This window comes from Crocuta crocuta, unplaced genomic scaffold, assembly GCF_008692635.1.
Source record: "Crocuta crocuta isolate KB4526 unplaced genomic scaffold, BGI_CrCroc_1.0 scaffold72, whole genome shotgun sequence".
NCBI lineage: Eukaryota > Metazoa > Chordata > Mammalia > Carnivora > Hyaenidae > Crocuta > Crocuta crocuta.
In genome coordinates this window covers 5,653,851-5,672,859 of record NW_027529427.1, presented here as the reverse complement: position 1 = coordinate 5,672,859, position 19,009 = coordinate 5,653,851, and the positions used below count along the sequence as shown (strand labels likewise).

The following is a 19,009-nucleotide window of genomic DNA, read 5'->3' as shown; positions in this document are numbered from 1 at the left end:
TGTTTGGTTTGTTTATTTTCTGGGGGGAGGGGCAGAGAGAGAGAGGGAGGGAGAGGGAGCTGTGTGTCAGCACAGAGCCTGACGCAGGGCTGGGTCCCACAAACTGAGATGATGACCTGAGCCGAAATCAAGAGTCAGGTGTTTAACCGATTGAGCCACCTAGGCGCCCCACGGGTCCAAGTTTAACTCTGGGATGGAAGAAGAGGTGAAGGAAGCACATCTTCAAGGTAGGGATATGGGTGGAGAAGCACATTTGCAGGAGCCCGGGGCACACCCTGATTCAGCAGATCGTGGGCAGAGTGCCGCCAACGCCATGGAAAAGAGGTACCATCATTCGGTGCAAGAAAAGGTCTCGGGCATTTGTGACCCAGTGGCAGTGAGGGCACTGGTTCAAGTGCACGGTCCCCACCTGCGTCCAGTGTTTCCAGCGTTCACAGTGTCATTCACAAGACTGGTGAATCCTAACGCGGACCACGCCCCCTCCCACAGCACTTCCGGTGCTGACTCAGCCCCACTCCTTTCCGGGCCTGAGGTGACCTGCTTTCTGCAGAAGGGGCGGAATCCGTGGGGCTACCCTGGAGGTTCGCTTTTGCAAAGAGGTCAGAATTTTCCTGACATGGAGCCAGGCTCTAGCTCCCCTGAGCAGCTGGTGCCATGGACGTTAAAGTTCTATCTTCAAGTGATTTTTTTAATGTATTTTTTGCGTGTCAAATGTGTGGAAGCGGCACCTTTTCCTCTTAATTTGAGGGTGTCTCCTTTGTGGGTGCCCCTGGAGACAGCACCCTAAGTGTCTCCACTTACGATGTTATTTTTTCTATTTCTTTTGACTCCTGTGTCCGCCTGTATCTCAAAAAACACTCTTTTGAGAGCTTAAGGGAAATGTGGAACCACAAAGTGCAAGCGTCTGCATTCTGCTGTGTCCTCATCCGTCTCTGGCTCCTGCGTGCTCTCTCTCTCTCTCTCTCTCGCTCTCTCTTTTCTGTTGAATAAGCAAAAGCAAGAGCAAATTTATTCCTTTGGAGCTCATATTAAAATGCGTAGTAAATGTTTCTCTTTGATATTGTCAATATGTTTCTTTTCCATTGGTTGAAGTTTGTTCTCAGCGCCCCTGCCAACTCACAGTTTCACATGTAGGTTATTTTCCCTCTGTTTGCCCTTTATAAAATGGCATCATTTGCCCCCTCCAGGTCTTGGGAAGGAGTGCTGTGTGTGTGTGTGTGTGCGCGCACGCACACGTGCGCGCACACACGGGGCAGGGATGGGGGGCGAGGGAGGGGCCCCTGCGATCTGCTTTAGAGCTAGGGCTCCCTGTAGCGCAGACTTGATCAAAGTCCTCACGTTACTCTGTTCCTTCTAGGTATGGGAAGCGCCTGAGCTCGAAAGTAATCGATTCTGATTTATGTCCAGGTCAGGGTATAATTAGCAGTCTTGATTTAATGTCAGTGTGGCCTGAAACTTTGCCATCTCCTTTCTCTGTCTGGGGGTATACACGCGGCGGGTTCCTGAGGCAGGGTGCTGAGCGGGCATCAGACTGGGCCCTTGACTGGGGGACCTAGCAAGAGCAAGTCTCCCCCAGGGTCGTCCGTTTCCTTAACTGGGTGTTCAGATCACGGGGTGAGCGTAAATCACGTAACACTTCTCAGGCCCAGCTCAGGGCCTGGCACTCTCTCTCCCTGCCAGAGAAGAGGGGGCCCCTCTACCTGAGATGGGGGGCGGGATGCGGGCCCGCAGTTTGTGGGCAAGTCACTCAACCCCGAAGGCCTTGGCCTCGGTCCTCCTCCCTAATTCAACACAGCAAGAGTGAGGACTGAGCAGAAGTGAAATCCCAGGATCTTAGGGCTGGAAGGGCTTTGGGATATTATCAAGTTCAACCTTTTGTATTAGGAGTGGGGGAGCCGCGAGGCTCCAGGCGGGAACCCACCTGCTGGAGGTTCATAGCCCTTTGCAGCACTGGCGTGTACTGTGTGCTGGGGTCCATCACGCCGCTTTGCCTGAAGGCTCACCTGTCAACTGACCTGTAAAACATACGCAGAGCCGCGCACCTCTCCATGTGTGGTGGTGGACAGACAGCTGGCCCGTCTCCCGCCATATGCTTGGCCTATTTAAGAGCATCAGGGACGGAAGCGGCTTGTGTACGGTCTCACCAGGGCTGGGGAGGCACTCCTCTTGCAGCCGAAAACGTGCCTTGCTTTTGTGTTCCCATGTCCGTGCTTCATATGGGATCATTCAGCCCATACCTGGCTGTTAATAACGAGGGGCTCTCTGTTCCCAGCCCTGAGCTCGTTGCCAGGGAGATGCACTGAGAGGTGGCGTGGCGGGAGGCGTCTGCCCGTGCCGCTGCCGTAGGCTGCAGCGCACACCTGCGGAGGTCAGTACTGGCACACGGGGGGAGCTCCTATGAGTTGTCAGACACTCGAGCTGCTGCAGGACACTAGGGGTGGTCAGGGTGGGCTTGGCCAACGTGAAGGAGGAGGTGGGGTGTCAGCTGGGCCTTGAAGGCCCTGGGGTGGATGGAGAAAGGTGAAAAGGGAAGAGGAAGACGTCCTGGGTAGGGGAAGATGCTGTGAGCAAGGCATGGAGGTAGACGTGCACAAGGTGCGTTTGGGGGACCTGGCGGTTCACGAGGAGCCATGGGGAAGCTGTGAGAATGATGTTTTTCCTTTCAGAGGTGGCTGTCTCCTGCTAGTGCTGGGGAGGCCGGCATCTGATTAGATTTAGCTTGCCTGGCGCAGTGATCTGGATCGTTATTTTGGCTCAGAGCATTGCTGAGAACCTGACTTGTGACTGACACTTGCTTAACCGCCCTGAGGATGGACTGGGCCCCAAGAGAGGCCCAGTGACTTCCTGCGTCTCCCCCTCTCTGAGAAGTCTGGGTCAAATGGGGCCCTTGGGATCCGGGGAGAGGAGGCCGTGAGCCCTAGTCTTGCTTTGGATTTACTTTGGTCCCTTCTGGGTCACAGAGCGACTAATCGCCGCCTGCCTGCCCGCCTCAGCCCGCCTCCTTTCGAGCTGGCTTTCCGCTTATCTTAATTTATTGATGAAAACTTGTTTTATGGTCCAGAGCACAGACGGCAGCAGCTCCCTGCCAAAAGAAAGCAGCTCACACATCGGGAAAGGGAGCTGCCTCCCGGAGATGGGTGGCTGGGGAGCGGCCGGCCGGCGGGGTGAGTAAAGCATGTCTGGGCAGTTGTGCTGTGCCATATTGGAGGAGGAGGGGGGCCCACGGAGCCCGGCCGGGGGCACTGGGGGCTGGAGACAGCGGGACTCCAGCCTGGGCAGGACCTCCCCACCTCTCTCCACTGCTGGCCCCTGGCTTACAGCTGCTCTGCCTGGTCTCGGTCACCTGGGTGAATGGAGACTGCAGCCCGTAAATACTAATAATGACTCCCGTTTATAGCTCTGTACACGGCGCCACGCTAGGAAGTTTATTTTCATGAGTCTCATTTAATCCCAGNCCCTGACACGACACTCGGCACTGGCCGGGTGCTGTTCTCTGTTGTGGCTGGTTTTTGTCACCCCGACTCGCTGGGCCTGCTGGCTTGGATGTCCCCAGAGCAGCGACCCCATCTCTAGCTCGTGTGTGCCCGTGGCCAGCATGGCACCCGGCTCAGGGCAGAGACCTTGGAGGCAGCTGGCGAGAGACCGATGCACAAGGCTCAGTGAATGGGTTCTTGGTCAGGCCCTCGTGTTTCTCCTCTCTAGCAAGTGGACAGCCTTTGAGTCGCTCTGTGAGTTACTGCGCAGCTCCGTTTTCTGGTGGGTCAGACGAAGCTGCTCCCCGCACAGAGCCCTGCAAACCACGCAGCTTGCTTCGAGGCACCGCATGAGAGGAGGGCTTGACCCCCGTGGGCCGCAGCGCCCTCATCTGTGAAGTGGGGTAACAACTCCTCCTGAGGCCGTGGGGGCTGCATGTGTGAGACCGTGTATGTGAAAGAACACGCTAGAAAGCAAACAGCAGAGGACCGTGGTCATTTGCATAAACTCCTCTTTTGTGGAGATGTAGGCACCAAAAGAAGGTCTGTCAAACTCCAGATCAGTTTGTTTTATTCCTTCTTGCTGCGTCTTGCAGAGGTAAAGCCAACAATTTGCATAACTCTGGCAAAGTCAGCTAAGTAGGGGCATTACCTTGGCTGGACTTGGGCAGCCCCAACCCATGTGCATGCCAGGCGCACACCCCTGCTTGCAGATGGGATACAGCCTCCCATGCACGTACTCCCTGCCCGCGCCCACCTTCCCTGCTGCCCAGCCTCGCCTCCACACATCCCCCACCCCCACCCCAGCTAGGCAGCAAGGATGCAGCCACCACTCCAATCCCTTGGCCTCCCTCCCTCCTGCTGGACTCTTCCTGGGTCTCTGCACTCTTCAGCACCCTATTCCCACCTGCCTCGACTCAGATTGGGCTAGAAACTTCTTGCAAAGGTTTAATACAATGAGGCCTTAGAATTTTCTTAGGTTTGTAGGAGGCATGGAGAGGTTTCAGTCATAGGGTTTAGAGTCTCATCAAATCGGATTAAAATTCCAGGCTTGCCAACTGCATGTGTGAGTTTAGACAAGATACTTAATCTCTGATCCTTAGTTTTCCCATGTGCAAAGTTGGGGGGGGGGAATAATAACCACCTCGTATGGTTTTTGCAGAGAGGTCGACACAGTACCTGGCATGTAATATGGGGGTCAATAAACGCTAGCGTTCTTACAGGTACTGTTAACTGTCTTCATCACCATCGTCACCCTGGACACCACCCTGTCACTACTTTATCCACCATCACTACATTTTCTCTTCATGCTCTCCTGGTGCACAAGTAGGCTTCCAGGCCACAGAGCCTCGCTTGCACACACTACACCACCAGCCTTCCTTTCTCCAGATGGACATGTCTAGGGGACACCCTTTCCGGTTTATGTGGGATGACCTGTGTCTGAGCAGTGGGGCATGACGGTTCAGGATGTGGTTTCTGGAGTCAGGTTTCCTGGGTGCCTTCACCACTTAGCCTCTCTGTGCCTTTGTTGTCTCATCTGTAAAATGGGGAGGCTAAATACAGCTCCCTGCCCCTGGGTTGAGAGGGTTAAATGAGGCGGGAGAGGCCAGGCAGTCGGGACCATGCTGGCTCATGGTCAGTGCTCACGAGCGCTTATGCTCTGCTGGCCCCAGCAGGATGGTATCGAAGCGTTAATACAGGGAGGTCGGGGCAGGGGCGAATGAGCACCCTGACAGGCAGCTGTCAGCAGAGACACCTGAATTGCGTGCACGTGTGGAATAATAGTAGGGCGGGCTGCGGTCTGCTCTTCTGCCAGGAGGACAAAGAAGTGGGCAGGGCTTGGCACAGAGCGGGGAGGAGTCTCAGGTGGTCACTGGGGCTCCTGCGCTCACACCCTCTCCGGCAGAGGGACCCGACCGTCACCAGCCCACGTCTCCCACAAAGCGTGTCAGAAATGCCAAATCCAGGCCTGGTGGACACGGCTCCCATCTGGCAGTGTAAATAATCAGACTGCGGGCACAGGACCCCTGGAGAGAATACCAGCCATGTGTGGGCCACGTCCCAGGGTTACCGCGGAAGTGTGTGTGGATGGCTGTCCCGGGGCCACAGATGGACCTGGTTGTCAGCCACGATCTTCCCGGATATCTGTACGTGTAATTATAGAGTGTTATTTGCTGAACTTGAGCTGTAGAAGATTATTAAAAGGGTGTCCATTTGTGACAGCAGAGTGGACGAGCCTCGCCGCTGAGAGGCCCCAGTTAATGGACACGTTTCCACCGTGTGGCTTTTCTTCCCCTCTGGTGGGGGTGGGGGCACTTTCCTCAAGCAGAACGGTCCCCGCCCCCTTCCCCGTTCCCCAGGATGAGTTAGAGTCTCATTTGAGCTCTTTGCCAGAAAGATGTGATAGGAATTCAAGGGGTCCCTGTCCTGCTCCCCTGCGTTTTCCAAGGAGTTTGAATAATAGCCCAGCACCTTGTACGATATTTATATTCCAAGGAACACAAAGTGCTCTGCAGGCATAATCCTATTCATCCTCTCTGCGTCCCCGAGTGCTGGGGGGCTGGCTTCTCTCCCGTTAGTGGAGCATTGTCTCCGAGAGGCCAGGTGGCTGGCCAGAGCTGCACAGCACATCACTGTCCCCGAGCCTGCCGTCCTGAGAGCCAGGCTGCTGGCCACCCTGCCTTCTCAGAGAGGCCCAGGTGGCCACCACTGTCACCGTGATCCTTGAAGGCTGCCTTCCTGAGCCTGTCCCTGCCTCCCACAGCAACCCGGCTTCGCGCACTTCTCCACACTTCGATGCTGTCAGGAGGGCCTTTCTCCCTAGAGGCACAAAATAAAACAAACGCAGGAAGGAAAAAATATGCAGGCGACTGGAAAATCCTTTCTCCAGACTCCTTTGACAAGCTACTCGGGGTCCTTGGCGCCGTCCCTCCCAATTTACAGCGACCTTGGGAGTTACGAATGTGCCTCCGGCTGTGGTCCCAGGCTGAGTCCCCGAGGGTCCGCCCTGGCTGGGAGCTCGGGCAGTCATGGCTCTGGGTGTGCAGGGAAGGAGAGCTACACGTACGATCCCTGCCCCAGCAAAGATGGCACCCCTCTGACCCTGGCGCCCTGGCTGTGTTACTGGGTGTGGGTGGCCTCAGGCTCCAAGCCGCTTCCTGTGGAGTGTTGACAAGTTCCGGAGTTTGGGGAAAAGACATGTCCAAGGGTCACCCTTCTCCCTCCCCTCCACTGTCCCAGCAAAGGGCAGCCCGCCAGCTAGCTCAGGGAGCGGAGCCTCTCGAGGGAGCCCGGACAGAGGACTGTCAGCCTCCCTCTTGTGCATGCCCTGTCCCTTCAGCCTTTAGCCTGCTTCCTCCTGTGCGCTCCCAGAGAGGGGCGTGAAACGGCCGCATGGTCTCCGTGCGGAATCTGTCCGGGTCCTTGAGCAGACTGTCCTTGTCAGGGAGCCCAGCTCCCGCTGCCAGCAGAGTGGAGCGGGACGGGCTGGGGTCAGTGTGGGAAATGCCGGCTATAAGTGCTCCCGAGTGTCCCTCCCCCAGCACCCGGTCTGTGCGCTTGGCCCGCCCAGGAGGGGCCGTACTGGTGGTGGGAATCGATATTTATGGACTGGTGAGTGATCACACCTGCTTTACAAGGCTGGCGGCGGCTTTGTGTCATCCACTGCCCTCTGGCATCACGGCCACACATCATTCCGTGGCCCTTCTGGGGGCTGTTCCGCAGGCTTCCTTCTGGCAGCCTCGGGCCCACTTCAGACCCCCTGAGGGGGTTCTGGGCCTGTCTCTACATCCTTTTTCATCTTCCCCACCACCCACCTCCCCTGCTCAGTTTGCAAAGACAGAAAGATGCTGGCACCTGAGAAAGTCGATCTGGGACTTGCCATCAGATTAGAGGCTTCCAGACGGCTCAGGGCTGGGTTGCCGGTGGAGGTGGGGGAGGTGAGCTGCGGCGCGCTGGTCTCCCAGACAGAGGAGTCATTGCAGAAGACAGGAGTTTAAAGGGGCTGTGTTGGGGGAGCACAGGGTGGATACCCCTTCCCTCCCATCTAGGCCCTGCCCTTTGCTCTCTGGGCGTCAAGCTGTATCAGGACCCAGGTCTGCTCTCAGCACCCTTTGGAGCATTGGAGCGGGGGACAGACCCAGACTCTCCCTGCCCCCAGGGCTAGTCATCCTGGAGTCCCACAGATGTCTTGGTTCGAGTGAGTCCCTGGGCAGGGCACATGCCCTCTGTGCCGAGGCCGGGCCAGGAAGCCCAGACAGATGGGCAGAGCTTTGGCAAAGCCGGCCTCCTCCCCTGCTGGGGTCAGAGGACACCAGCCCTCTGTGCGGCCAGCTGGGGGCCAGGACACTGGTGACCGCACCTTTGCTGGCACCCAAGGCCTCCAGCCCCCCGGAGGGTGGCCAGAGGCTGTCCTCAAAGTCTCCATGGACTCTTTCAGCATCGTGTACGGTTTAGAGTTGGAGGACACGAGGTATTGTCACAGGACCCACGGCCAATCTGACCTGACGGGGCTTCTGGTGAGTTGTCCTCAGACAACCCCCCAATGGGGGTTAGCATGGTCTCAGCGTCTCCACAGAGTTCTCTGGAGAGAAGTGGACTCCTGAAACATATAATTTAAGAGGCCTGTTAGCCTCCGCGTCCCGCAGCAACCAAACACAGCATCCCTGAAGTTTGGCCAGGCTTAAGTGCTCTCCCTAGAGCCATCTGAGAAAATAACCTCATTCTGCAATAATCAAAATGTAACTGGGTTCTAGATATGCAAACGCTTTATGTAATGTTTATTTGGAGGAGAATTCAGCCCAGAAATATGGTGTGATCTCCCTATCACCTATGTAAGCTGGTGATATTGGGGGCTGTGAGGTGAAGATGTGAAGAAATTGGAGGCTTTGAGAGAAAGTGTGGGCTCAAAAAAAGAATGACCAATGAGTCCTGTTTCACTTTAAATTATGCACAAGCTGGGGCGCCTGGGTGGCTTAGTCGGTTGAGCGTCCGACTTTCGCTTAGGTCATGATCNACTGTCTGCCAAGCCAGTGGGGGCTTAGGTTGGATTACTAGAAGTATAGGGCTCAGAGTGTAGGAGGTGAGAGGAGTGTCTTTGTATTCTGTGCTGTTCCCTCAGTAGCTGGAAACTAACTTTGAGTGTGGGACAAGGATGAGCAGTGGAGGGTGACTCAGAGACAAAGATGTAAAAGCCCTTGAATAGACCGGAAGACTTGGGAAAGGACAGTGAGATACAGGCCTTCCAATATTTAAAGGCCCGCTACGTTTGTTCTCGGTGGCTGCTTGGGGAAAGCTAGGACTGATGCATGTACATGTCAGCTGCAAGGAAGTGCGCTCTTGAGTTAATCAGAAAGAACTCTTGAGGACCCAGAACTGTACAAGGACGGAACGGCATGTACTGACTGTTGATGGATGCTGAGCGTTGTGATCCTGGGGTGGGCAGTGGGGGTTCTGGTCTGTGGGGGCCAGCGCCAGCCTCACAAAGGAGACTTCTCGCCAAGTGGCCACCTCCCCTCTGTGCTCATTCTCCTGCCTGCCGCGTGACTTTGGCAAAGACATTGTCTGGCTCCTCCCCTCCCCCCCCCNNNCCCTTGGAGGCAAGGGGTGTTTGAAATACAAAGTAGCGGCCCCACGCCTGGTGCTGAGGCTCTGTCCTTTTTCCCTGTGACGCAGTTCTTGGCAGGCTGGCTTCTCCTAGGACCAGGCGGGACCATTACTAGCTGCACGTCAGGCTGCGAAATTAAAGTTGTTTTGGTTTTCTTTTTTATTCTCCACATCCACTAATTTATTAAATGCCGTTAAACGCTGCACTTGGCCCTGGCTCATAGAGAGTGCTGGAGACCCAGTGTTTGGAAAGCTCCTGCAAAGCAGAGGGGATGAGGCTGGTGTGGGGGGCAGGGGCCGGGTTGGGGGGCTCTGCAGAGACACATGAGGCTGCGGGGGTCAGATGAGCAGGCAATTCATACAGGCAAATCAGGGGCTCAGGGACTGAGTTGGGAGTAATTTGGGGGCACTTGGGGAATTCTAGGAATAGGGATGAGGGGCAGCTTCTTCTAGTATGGGGGGGCTTCTTATTCAGGTGGATTTGTGTGTTCTGTTGCTGGGCTGTGGCCTGCTCAGGCCTGCCTGCCCCCTTCCATCCATCCATCCATGCATGGAGCTAATGTTTATGGAGTATCCCAGGCGTGTTCTGGGCCCTCCACGGAAGAGGAATGGAAGAGAGTGAGCCTAGCTCCAGACGTGCTGGTGCCTCAGTGGGGGGTGGGTAGCAAGTCTGCACAGAAGGCTGGGCAAGTCCCTAATGCGCTGCTCTGGGCCCAGCCCTAGCACAGGAAGTCACCTCCATGGAAGGCCACCCCCACATGGGGCACAGATGGTTGGCAGTGAGGAGGGGACACAGGGAGTGGCTGTCCTGTGCTCTGAGTCAGGGTTAGAAGCTAAGCAGGGAGGTTGGGTTGAAGGGTAAATCACAGGACTCCCCTCACCCCACCCCCTGCCTACCCAGAGAAATGGGATGCCTGCATGAAAAATACATAAAGACACAAGGCAGAAACATATATTAAAACTACAAATCAATATGATTCAAACTGAAGATGAAGAAAAATGCCACGGGGCTATTCGGCTAATTACAACAGGCCTCATAACTGAAGTGAGTCTGGAGTGCATGCTCACTATATGGCCGTGGCCTGGCCGGACCTCAGTTTACTGGTTGTGCATCTGGCAGATGGGCCCAACGGTGACCGGGAAGACCCTGAGATTGTCCCCTGAAACAGCCCGTACTTTCTCCCTCTGCAGAGTCCATGAAGGGCCTTAGACAGGAGAGCCTGTAGGAAGGACCCCCAAAGGCATTGCCAAGGGCGAGGCACCATTCTAGGCTCTGGGGACTTAGCAGTGAACAAAACAGACCTGAATCCCTGTCCTCCTAGAGATCCAGGCCACGGGCAAGCCCAAGGGTAGGCGCTTGTTTTCTCACATTTGGATGTGGATTTATTTGGAGTGCTGAACTGAAAATATTTAGAAATGCCCTTGGTTGGGGGAGGGGGCAACTCACCGGGTCCCCCCTGCTTGGAGAGGGGTGCTGCCCAGGCCTGTCTGGCTGGTGACCTCAGGTTGGTCAGTGCTAACCGTGGCCAGATTGTGGTTCCCTGAGTCACCCTGCCTCACCTCGGAGTCTCTGCCTGCCCTGGGTTTGCTTGTGGCTCAGTCATCTTAGCTGAGATAGTCCTCTGGTTTTGAAAGGGAATTTTCCCGAATGCCACCAGCTAAGTTCTCTGGCACTGCAGACCTTGTCTCCTTCCTGTGCTGGGCACCGTCCGCATGGGGCAGCGCTCGTCCCCACCCCCGCCCATTCCTGCCGTGCCCACCTCTGCCCCTTGCTCTGGCTTCAGAGATCTGCTTCCTGTCTTCTTGCCTTCCTGCCCAGAACCTTTTCTGCTGTTCTCTCCTCCCTCCTGCCCATTGCCATGCACCAGACATTGACCTCTTCCCTGCTCCTGCCCCAGTTCTCACCAGCTCCCCGGGTAGAGTCTCGCCAGCTCCCTACTCCCACGTTTTACTGTCCCTTTCAGAACCAGGACGCCGCTCCACCCTGGGAGGGGATACACCGGGTTCTTCCTGTGACGCCTGCCTCCTGGAGGTGATAGCCACAGGGTGGACCCCTGGGTTTCTTGCCCACTGTCCACATTTGTGGCTGGATAGTTCTTTGTGGTGAGGGACCGTCGTATGTGCGTTGTAGGTTGTTTGGCAGTAACCCCGGCCTCTGCTCACTCACACGGCAAGTTGTGACGGCCAGACATGTCCCCAGGCACTCCCAGGTGTCCGCAGGGGAGCAACATCACTCTGGGTTGAGAACCACCGGGCAGGGACGTGAGGGCATCGCATCTCAGGCTTGGCTAAGCCCGTGCTGGCAGGGGCCTGAGAAATTCTCTAGTCCACATCCCACATTTTGAAGGAAATTGAGCCTCAGAGAGCTAAGGAATTGTAAGGTCACATGGGAGCAGCATGATGAAGGCAGCGTCTTAGAACAAGGATTCAGGCAGCTCTCTGCAGGCTGGGCTGAACACCAGGCCAGAGGCAGCAGGGCACCTGGCGTGAGGTAGGGGCTGAGTGCCCTTCGCTCACCGGCCCAGGCTTGGCATGCACTGATCGGCCTCCTAGAGCCAGGGTACAGAAGGGGTCCCGCGCCAGGGCGGGGCCAGGGGGCCGGGGCTGGGTCCTGCCTGGCGGCGCCATGGTCTTGCTGTCCCAATCTGTAGCTCAGAGCCTGATCGTTCATGTTCTCTTCCCTCCTGGAGTGCACTGCAGGGGCCCTGTTCACTCAGCCAGCCCCCTGCAGCCCAGGGCTGAAGCACAGGCTGTGTGTGGGGTCTGCCCCACCTGTAGGCTGGGGTCTAGCCTGGTGCTAGGACCTCAGACAGGAAGTGAGAAGGGAAGCAGGTGTGGGGACAGAGCCACAGTGCTGTTTTCTCTTACTGTGGTAGAGGGAGGCTCCTGGGTGGGGCTTTGGGAAGCTTGCACACCAACTCAAAGCATGTGGAGCAAGATCATAGATCCATTTTGAGAGGGATGACCAGGCCCTGGGAACTTCTGAACCACTGAGGTTTTCCCGGATAGAGTCTCCTGGACCTCACGGCAGTTCTCCCCAGGAGGGAGATGGAGAAAGGAGGTAGAGAGGGGCCCCCGCCAGGCCCAGTGGGAACTGGCTTCCGGGGAAGGCTGCACTGTGACTGAGGAGGGTCCTGGGGGCCCCAGTGTCCCCACAGCAGGGTAGCAACGGCATCCTGCAGCTCCAGGGGTCTCAAGTCCAGGTCCCTTTAACGACGGGCTCCTCTACCTGCCGTGAGTGACCTGGTAGCCACAGGGTTTCCTCTCAATCATTCCAGCCTCTGGCTTTTAGAGCCATAAATCTTCAGCATGAAGTTTATGAATTTCCATGGTATGATTAATGAAAGAAAAATTGAGACGGCAGTATAGGAACTGACCAGATTGAAAAAAGTCCGTCTGAGAAGTTGGATGAAAGTTTCAGAGCTTCTGACCCAGCCTGGAGCGCCACCTAGTGGTTACAGGGGTGGTGGCAACCATCCCGCCTGCAAAGCCCTGCGGATACCCCATGGGTGGATGCTCTAGGCTTGAGGGTGCCCTTTCCTCGGGGAGCCTTGAGGTAGTTCCGGTGGGACTGCTGCGGGTGCAGGAGGCACGGGACCACTGCTCCACTTCCTCCCCCTCCTCCCCAGCTCCTCGAACCATCCCTGGTTTAGTAAAACGTGGGAATACGCACACTTCTTTGGTCCTGCCCGATCCGGATCACCTTTCTGGTTGCTCACTTATGAAAATCCTGCTCATCTTTTAAATCCCAGTAAGTCCTGTCAATCCTACCTTACAGATAAACCTCATTCAGAGCCACCTGGTGTGGGTCGCCCCCAGCTCTTTTCTGATCCCTGCTGTGGCCTCCTGATCGCGCTCTGGGGTTCCCCCTTTGCCCTCCAGGGGTCTTCTCTGAGCAGCGGCCACGAGATCTGTTGGAAATATAAATCATATCACTCTTCAGCCCTAGGGGCATCCCATGCCCGTTTTCTTTACTGACGCCTGCAAGATCTTGTCTCACCTGTCCACTGCCATCCTGCCTACTGGTCCCCTGTCACTGGTCACCTCCTCCCCTCTGTGCAGCTACCTGGGCAGCTTGCTCCCTCCTGGGCTGGCCAGGCTCATTCCTGCATCAGGACTTCTGCACTTGCCCTTCCATCTAGAACATTCTTCTACCACTTCCCCTCTTTATTTGGGTCCCTACTCAGATTCCACCTTTCTGGGAGGCCTTCCCTGACCACTGTGTCCCCTGAAACTTTCTAACTCCTTGCCATCCTCGTTTTTCTTCACAGCATGTGCCATCACCTGAGATTCTATTACCTGTTTGCTCATGTAGCATCCATGTGCCCTGTAAGAATAGCCTGTTCACGAGGTGGGGGGGGGGTGTCTGTACTGCTCACTCCCTTAGCCCCAGCACGCAGCATGGGCCCTGGCACTCAGGGTGCTCAGTTTGGATCTGTGGACTGAATGGGGGAAGAAAAGGCCACCCCCCTAGGGGCAGCCTGTGCCTCTCCCCCTTAGCCTCCACGCACACATGTGAGAACCACTCTCTGTCTACTCATAGTCGCCTTATCTTCGCTGATCCATCAGTGTCTCCCCTCTGGAGCTAGAGCAGCTCGAGAGCAGAGATATGCTTGATTCCTGGGGTCACAGCACAGCCCCTGGCACACGGGAGCTGCTCAGCAAATGCCTTTCAGAGACCAGCACCTGGCAGTGGCCATGCACTTCACATGCTTTCTTCCATTTAAATTCCCCCAACAATCCAGAAGGCAGGTGGTGTCATTCTCATTGGGCGTAAAAGGAGTTTGCAAGGTCACACTCCCAGGAAAAGCTGGAGCCGGGTGTCATATCCACGTCTGTGCCTCCCAAGTCCTTACGTGTACACTTCTACCCTGCATGGAATGTTCTCATCCCCCACCTGCCCCAAATCCCCCCACCCTCTAGAGACTGCCTCCTCCAACTGAATATTTCAGGCCATGGCAGTGATTGCCTCCTCTAAACCCCTGTATTATTTTATTTGGCACCAGTGTATACTGCATGGGGTCAATGCTGCTTTATTTTTCCCATCTGTGCAGCAGGGAGGTCCCAGGAAGGCAGGTCTCGAAGTGGCTGTGGCTCCTCTGGCACAGGACGCCGCAGGCTGTAGGTACTCAGTAAATATCAGTTGACTGACTGATTGGCTCCTCAGACTCCACATACTTCCCTGGAGCCGGAGGGAGCGGGGTGAGCGTCAGCTATATGGAGCATAAAATAAGGCAGCTGTGGAGACCTGCAGCAGAAGAAACCCAAGCGTCCCTGGGTGAAACGGTGGCGTCGCAGGCCCAGGGGTGCCGTGGAGGAGCTCTCGGTTTTCAGGCCCAGAGCGCAGGCTGCTGGCTCACATGGATGGACGGCAAAGGCAGTGATGGATTCTCACGGCCTGCATGGCGGCCAGCCCCTCAGCCAGCCCGATGCGTTCCTTTCTCCTTCCATCTGTGGGAAATTTGTTCTTCAGGCTCCTGAGAATAGTGGGCAAATGGCCCTCTGGACAGGGCAGGATGTGGCCGCCGGAGGGTCTGGCTCTGAGAAACTGGCCTCGGACAGTCTTTCAGCCCCAGAGACGAGTCCTTACTCCCCTTCCCTGAGCACTGCGCCCCTCCTCCTGGACCCCTTCCTGAAGGCCAGGGCCTCTCCGCTGACAAGGGGAGTAACCACAGCCGCTCATGTGTGTCTGGGACCTTCCGTGTTTGTTACAGGATTTTGCCTGTGTCGTTTAAAATTTGATCCTCAGAGTGACCTAGGAGGTTCGCGAAGCTATTTGCCAGATGGGGAGACTGAGATGTGGACAGGCCGAGGGTCTGTCAGGGTCTCACAGCCAACGTCATTAGGGCCCGTGGCCATATCTGACCTGTAGCCCCGTTCCCACCCGTTCCTGGTCTCAGAGTCAGAGGTGGGGGCCCGCAGCCTTTCGGGTTCCACGGAGATGAACACAGGAGCGGTACTGATCTAACGGCTTTCCTTTCTCTCCAGCTCTGTGGCTGTGGGCTGCTTGGAGTGGGCATTTGGCTATCCGTGTCCCAAGGCAACTTTGCCACCTTCTCCCCCAGCTTCCCCTCGCTGTCGGCAGCCAACCTGGTCATCGCCATAGGCACCATGGTCATGGTGACAGGCTTCCTTGGCTGCTTGGGGGCCATCAAGGAAAACAAGTGCCTCCTCCTCAGTGTAAGTGAACGCCACGCCCCCAGCCCTCTGAACTCCCATTTCCCTGCATCTGGGTCACTGAGACAGGCGAGGCCAGGACAACCACCAGCCTATTGGATGCCCAACAGAAACTGTTTCTAGAATGTTCTCTGCCCGACCACACCCCTCTTCCTCATGATCGGGTATCCTGGCCCCAGTTGTCCCTTCCACTCCTTGATTGTGTGTCTCCTTCATCTCCCTCCCTTAGCTATCAGGACCCCTCAGGAGCTGTAGCTGGCCTCTCCCATGCCTGGGAAGCCATGTCTAGGTGCTGCCTGCCCCCTGCCTCCCCAGCCCCGTGTGCACCCCATCCCTGGCCACGCCCACACCGACACTCTCTCCTTCCAGTTTTTCATCGTCCTGTTGATCATCCTCCTGGCAGAGCTGATCTTGCTCATCCTCTTCTTCGTCTACATGGACAAGGTAGGCCTTACAAGAAGGGCGGGGCATATGGCGTGGCAGCAGGGTGGGGTTAGAACAGAGGAGAAGCACGGACAGACAGTAGCTCTGAGGAAGGGAGGAAGGAAGAAAGGTCTTGGTGGGGGGAGCCTGGGGGAGGTGAGTGGGGGGGGCGTGGGGGGGCTTATTACCTGTGTAGTCTTAGGAAATAGAATCCTCTGGCATTAGTGAGCTCCCCATCCCCAGGAGTATTCAAGCATAGCTGTGTTGAGCACTCAGAGAAGGGACTCAGGGGCCTGCCCTCCACCTGACAGGTAAATGAGAATGCCAAGAACGACCTGAGAGAAGGCCTCTTCCTGTACAACACGGAGAACAACGTGGGGCTTAAGAATGCCTGGAATATCATCCAGGCTGNGGGGGGGGGGGCGGCGGCTGAGGGAAGCAGGGTGAGCAGGACCGGGACACGGGGGTGGGAGCCATGGGGAGCACCAAAATGGGTACAGGGACCGGGAGGACAGATAGACTAGAAGAGCAGATCATCCAGACCCTTCTTTTCTGAAGCTTTGGCACGGATGACAGAGTTTGTTGCCCTGATTATGGGTCAGGTAGGGAGACCCTGATTCTAAGAGGAGAACAAGTCAGTGCAGCCCAGAGGCCCCACGTTAAGCCCTGGGGAGGAGCCGGCAGCCAGCTTGGGAGGATCCACAAAGCAGAGGGGTGGTGGGCGAGCAGACGGCTGAGGGCTCCTGCTCCGTGTCCAGTGCCCAGCTCAGAGGGGCAGGTAGGTGTCACCTTCTCCGGGCTCCGGCCTCCAGGAAGGGGCCGTCACTTCCCTTTCGGGCCCAGGTGAGGCCCAAAGAGGGGACAAGAAGGAGGCCTTTGTCTCCTCTGCTGAACGCAGGGAGGCGGCTTTCGTGCGGCCAGGCTGGCGTAGGCAGGGGGAGGCCCAGAGGAGGACGGCGGGCGGTGGCGTGTCTGAGCCCGTGCCCCCCACCCGCAGATGCGCTGCTGCGGCGTCACCAACTACACGGACTGGTACCAGGTGCTGGGGGAGAACACAGTGCCCGACCGCTGCTGCATGGAGAACTCCCAGGGCTGCGGGCGCAACGCCACCACCCCGCTGTGGAGAACGGTGAGGCCGCAAGCTGCTTCCCTGGGGCCCCTCCCAGAGCCCCCGTGTGGAGGACACCTGCGGGGGAGGCAGGGGAGGGTCAGGGGACGGGAAGGCATTGGCTTAATGGAAGGTGGGGGTGTGCAGGACAGAAGCCAAAAGGCAGGTGTCAGAGGGTGGGGGTCCGAGGCTGTGCAGCCAATCCCTGGGCGGGCTGGGGAGGGGCGAGGCTTGCTCAAAAGTCAGAGGAGCTGGGGGTCAGAGAGAGGCGGGAGGAAAGAAGGAAGACAGGGACGGAAGGGGACCTGAGGTGGGGGCTAGGCAGCAAGGGGCACTCACAGTCGTGCAGGGGCCTAACCTGTGGCCCTTGCTCCCTAGGGCTGCTATGAGAAGGTGAAGACGTGGTTTGATGACAATAAGCACGTGCTTGGCATGGTGGGGATGTGCATCCTTATCATGCAGGTGAGTGAGCTGTTTGGAGCCTCGAGGCTCCCCGGCTGGGCCTGAGCCAGAGGCAGAAATGAATCCTGCGGTGTGCGCGCATGCACGCACACGCGTGCGCACACTGGCCGACCCCGACGGCCTGCAGCCCCTGTGCTGTCCTACTCTGCTCTGTCCTGAGTCCCTCTGTCCCAACCCCATGGGCGCAGCAGGGCGCTGCTTCCTGGGCATCCGTTCTGAGCCTGGGGCCGGCATCCCGCGAATCCCCGTGTGGGCGTGCTTGACAACACGCCTGTCCTACTTCACAGGGACACGTACCCTGGGACTGAGTGAAACCCGAGTCCTCAGGTAACACTTGTGAGCACAGGCTCACACTCGTGGCTGTCCGTCCTGGCCTCAGCACCTGTTAGATATACGTGAGTTGGGCAGGTTGCTTAGCGTCTGTGCCTTACATCAGTGTAATGGGTATGATCATCAGTGTAATGGGTATGATCATCATGCCCATTCTTAGCGTTAAGTAAGCCCCATACGTGTAACAGGGCAGAGAGCAGTACCAGGCAGCGAGGACGGGCTCAGTAGGTGTTAGCTGTTCCTAGTGAGCATTCAGTGGGCAGCCCCACTTTGCAAGCCCTAGCGTAGATGGTGGAGGGGGACCAGGAGGAAATCCCTGCCTCCCTTCCTAAAGATGAGGCTGGCATGGCTGCGGGGAGCAAGAGTCCCCTGACCTTTCTGGGGATGAGCATTCCCGGACTCCCTCCTTGGTCCATTTATGAATGGCTGCAGCCTTGGGCGAGCAGGAGTCTTCAGTGCCCGATTCCCCCTGGAGCGCTGGAACTTGACTGGCTGGCATCCTGCATCTTTCTTGCCCTAAACTGTTGGGTCTGAGGGGGTCTGACCGTGTGTCATTCATCCAAGAGCTTTCAAGCTCAGCAGACAAGCCCGCTGTCACTTGTGCAGAGCTCTGATGTGAGCTGTGCGCACAGGGGCAAGATGCTATTCAGTATGGAGAAGAGGGCACCTCTCGGCTGACTGTGCTCAGGCCTGGGCCAGAGCGCCACCAGCCAGGGTCTCCTCCACTTACACCCAGACCCTGAGTCCTGTAGAGCCACGCAGTGTCTCCCGGTCCCTTGCTTTGTGGCATGTGCCCACGGCACACTACCTGTGCTGACTGGGGCCTCAGGCAGGCTTCCCCCTGCATTGCTCTGGGCCACCACCCCCTGCAGGATTCAGGAGTTGCGGGAACACAGAGGAGCGTTACTGCTGTTGTAAGCACATCAGTGGTGAAGACCCGCCGGCTGCACCCAAAACATCACCAAACGGAGGGATGCGGCTTGGGTTTTTAAGGTTCCTGTCACCTTTGAGCTCCCACCTCAGTTCCCTTGTAGCTACCCGTTAGCGCCGGGTCCTTTGTGCTTTGGGTCCTCACAGCAGAGCCCTGCAATAGGGGGATCCCTGAGCCTCAGAGAGGTTTCTGTACAAACAGCTCTGAGGGGCTGAGCTCATCTTGAGCGACCTCCTCTGCCCACCATTGTCTCCCGTCACACAGATGGGTACCCCTGCTTGCCCCGGGGCTTCCATCCAAGGCCCTCTCCCACGTGTCTTTCAGATTCTGGGCATGGCCTTCTCCATGACCCTCTTCCAGCATATCAACCGGACTGGTAAAAAGTACGACGCCTGAGTGGGCTGGCCGGGAGCTCCCCGGCCCCCATGCCGACACTGCGCCAGGGAAGAAGATTTGAGCTTTGTGTTGCCTGCCCGCGCTCTCCAGACTGCTGACCCCTGC

At 57.0% G+C, this 19,009-nt stretch overlaps 1 protein-coding gene across 1 annotated transcript in view; it reads left to right on the top strand.

Moving 5' to 3' along the window:
• TSPAN9 (tetraspanin 9) overlaps positions 1-19,003 on the top strand; it is an 81,428-nt gene extending 62,425 nt beyond the window's left edge. The window contains exons 2-7 of the mRNA XM_077758994.1: positions 15,066-15,257; positions 15,624-15,698; positions 15,989-16,088; positions 16,673-16,806; positions 17,164-17,247; positions 18,833-19,003. Of these exons, the coding sequence (XP_077615120.1) occupies positions 15,066-15,257; positions 15,624-15,698; positions 15,989-16,088; positions 16,673-16,806; positions 17,164-17,247; positions 18,833-18,904 (657 nt within the window). The 3' untranslated portion in view covers positions 18,905-19,003. The remainder of the gene's footprint in view (positions 1-15,065; positions 15,258-15,623; positions 15,699-15,988; positions 16,089-16,672; positions 16,807-17,163; positions 17,248-18,832) is intronic.
• Positions 19,004-19,009: the final 6 nt, after the last annotated feature.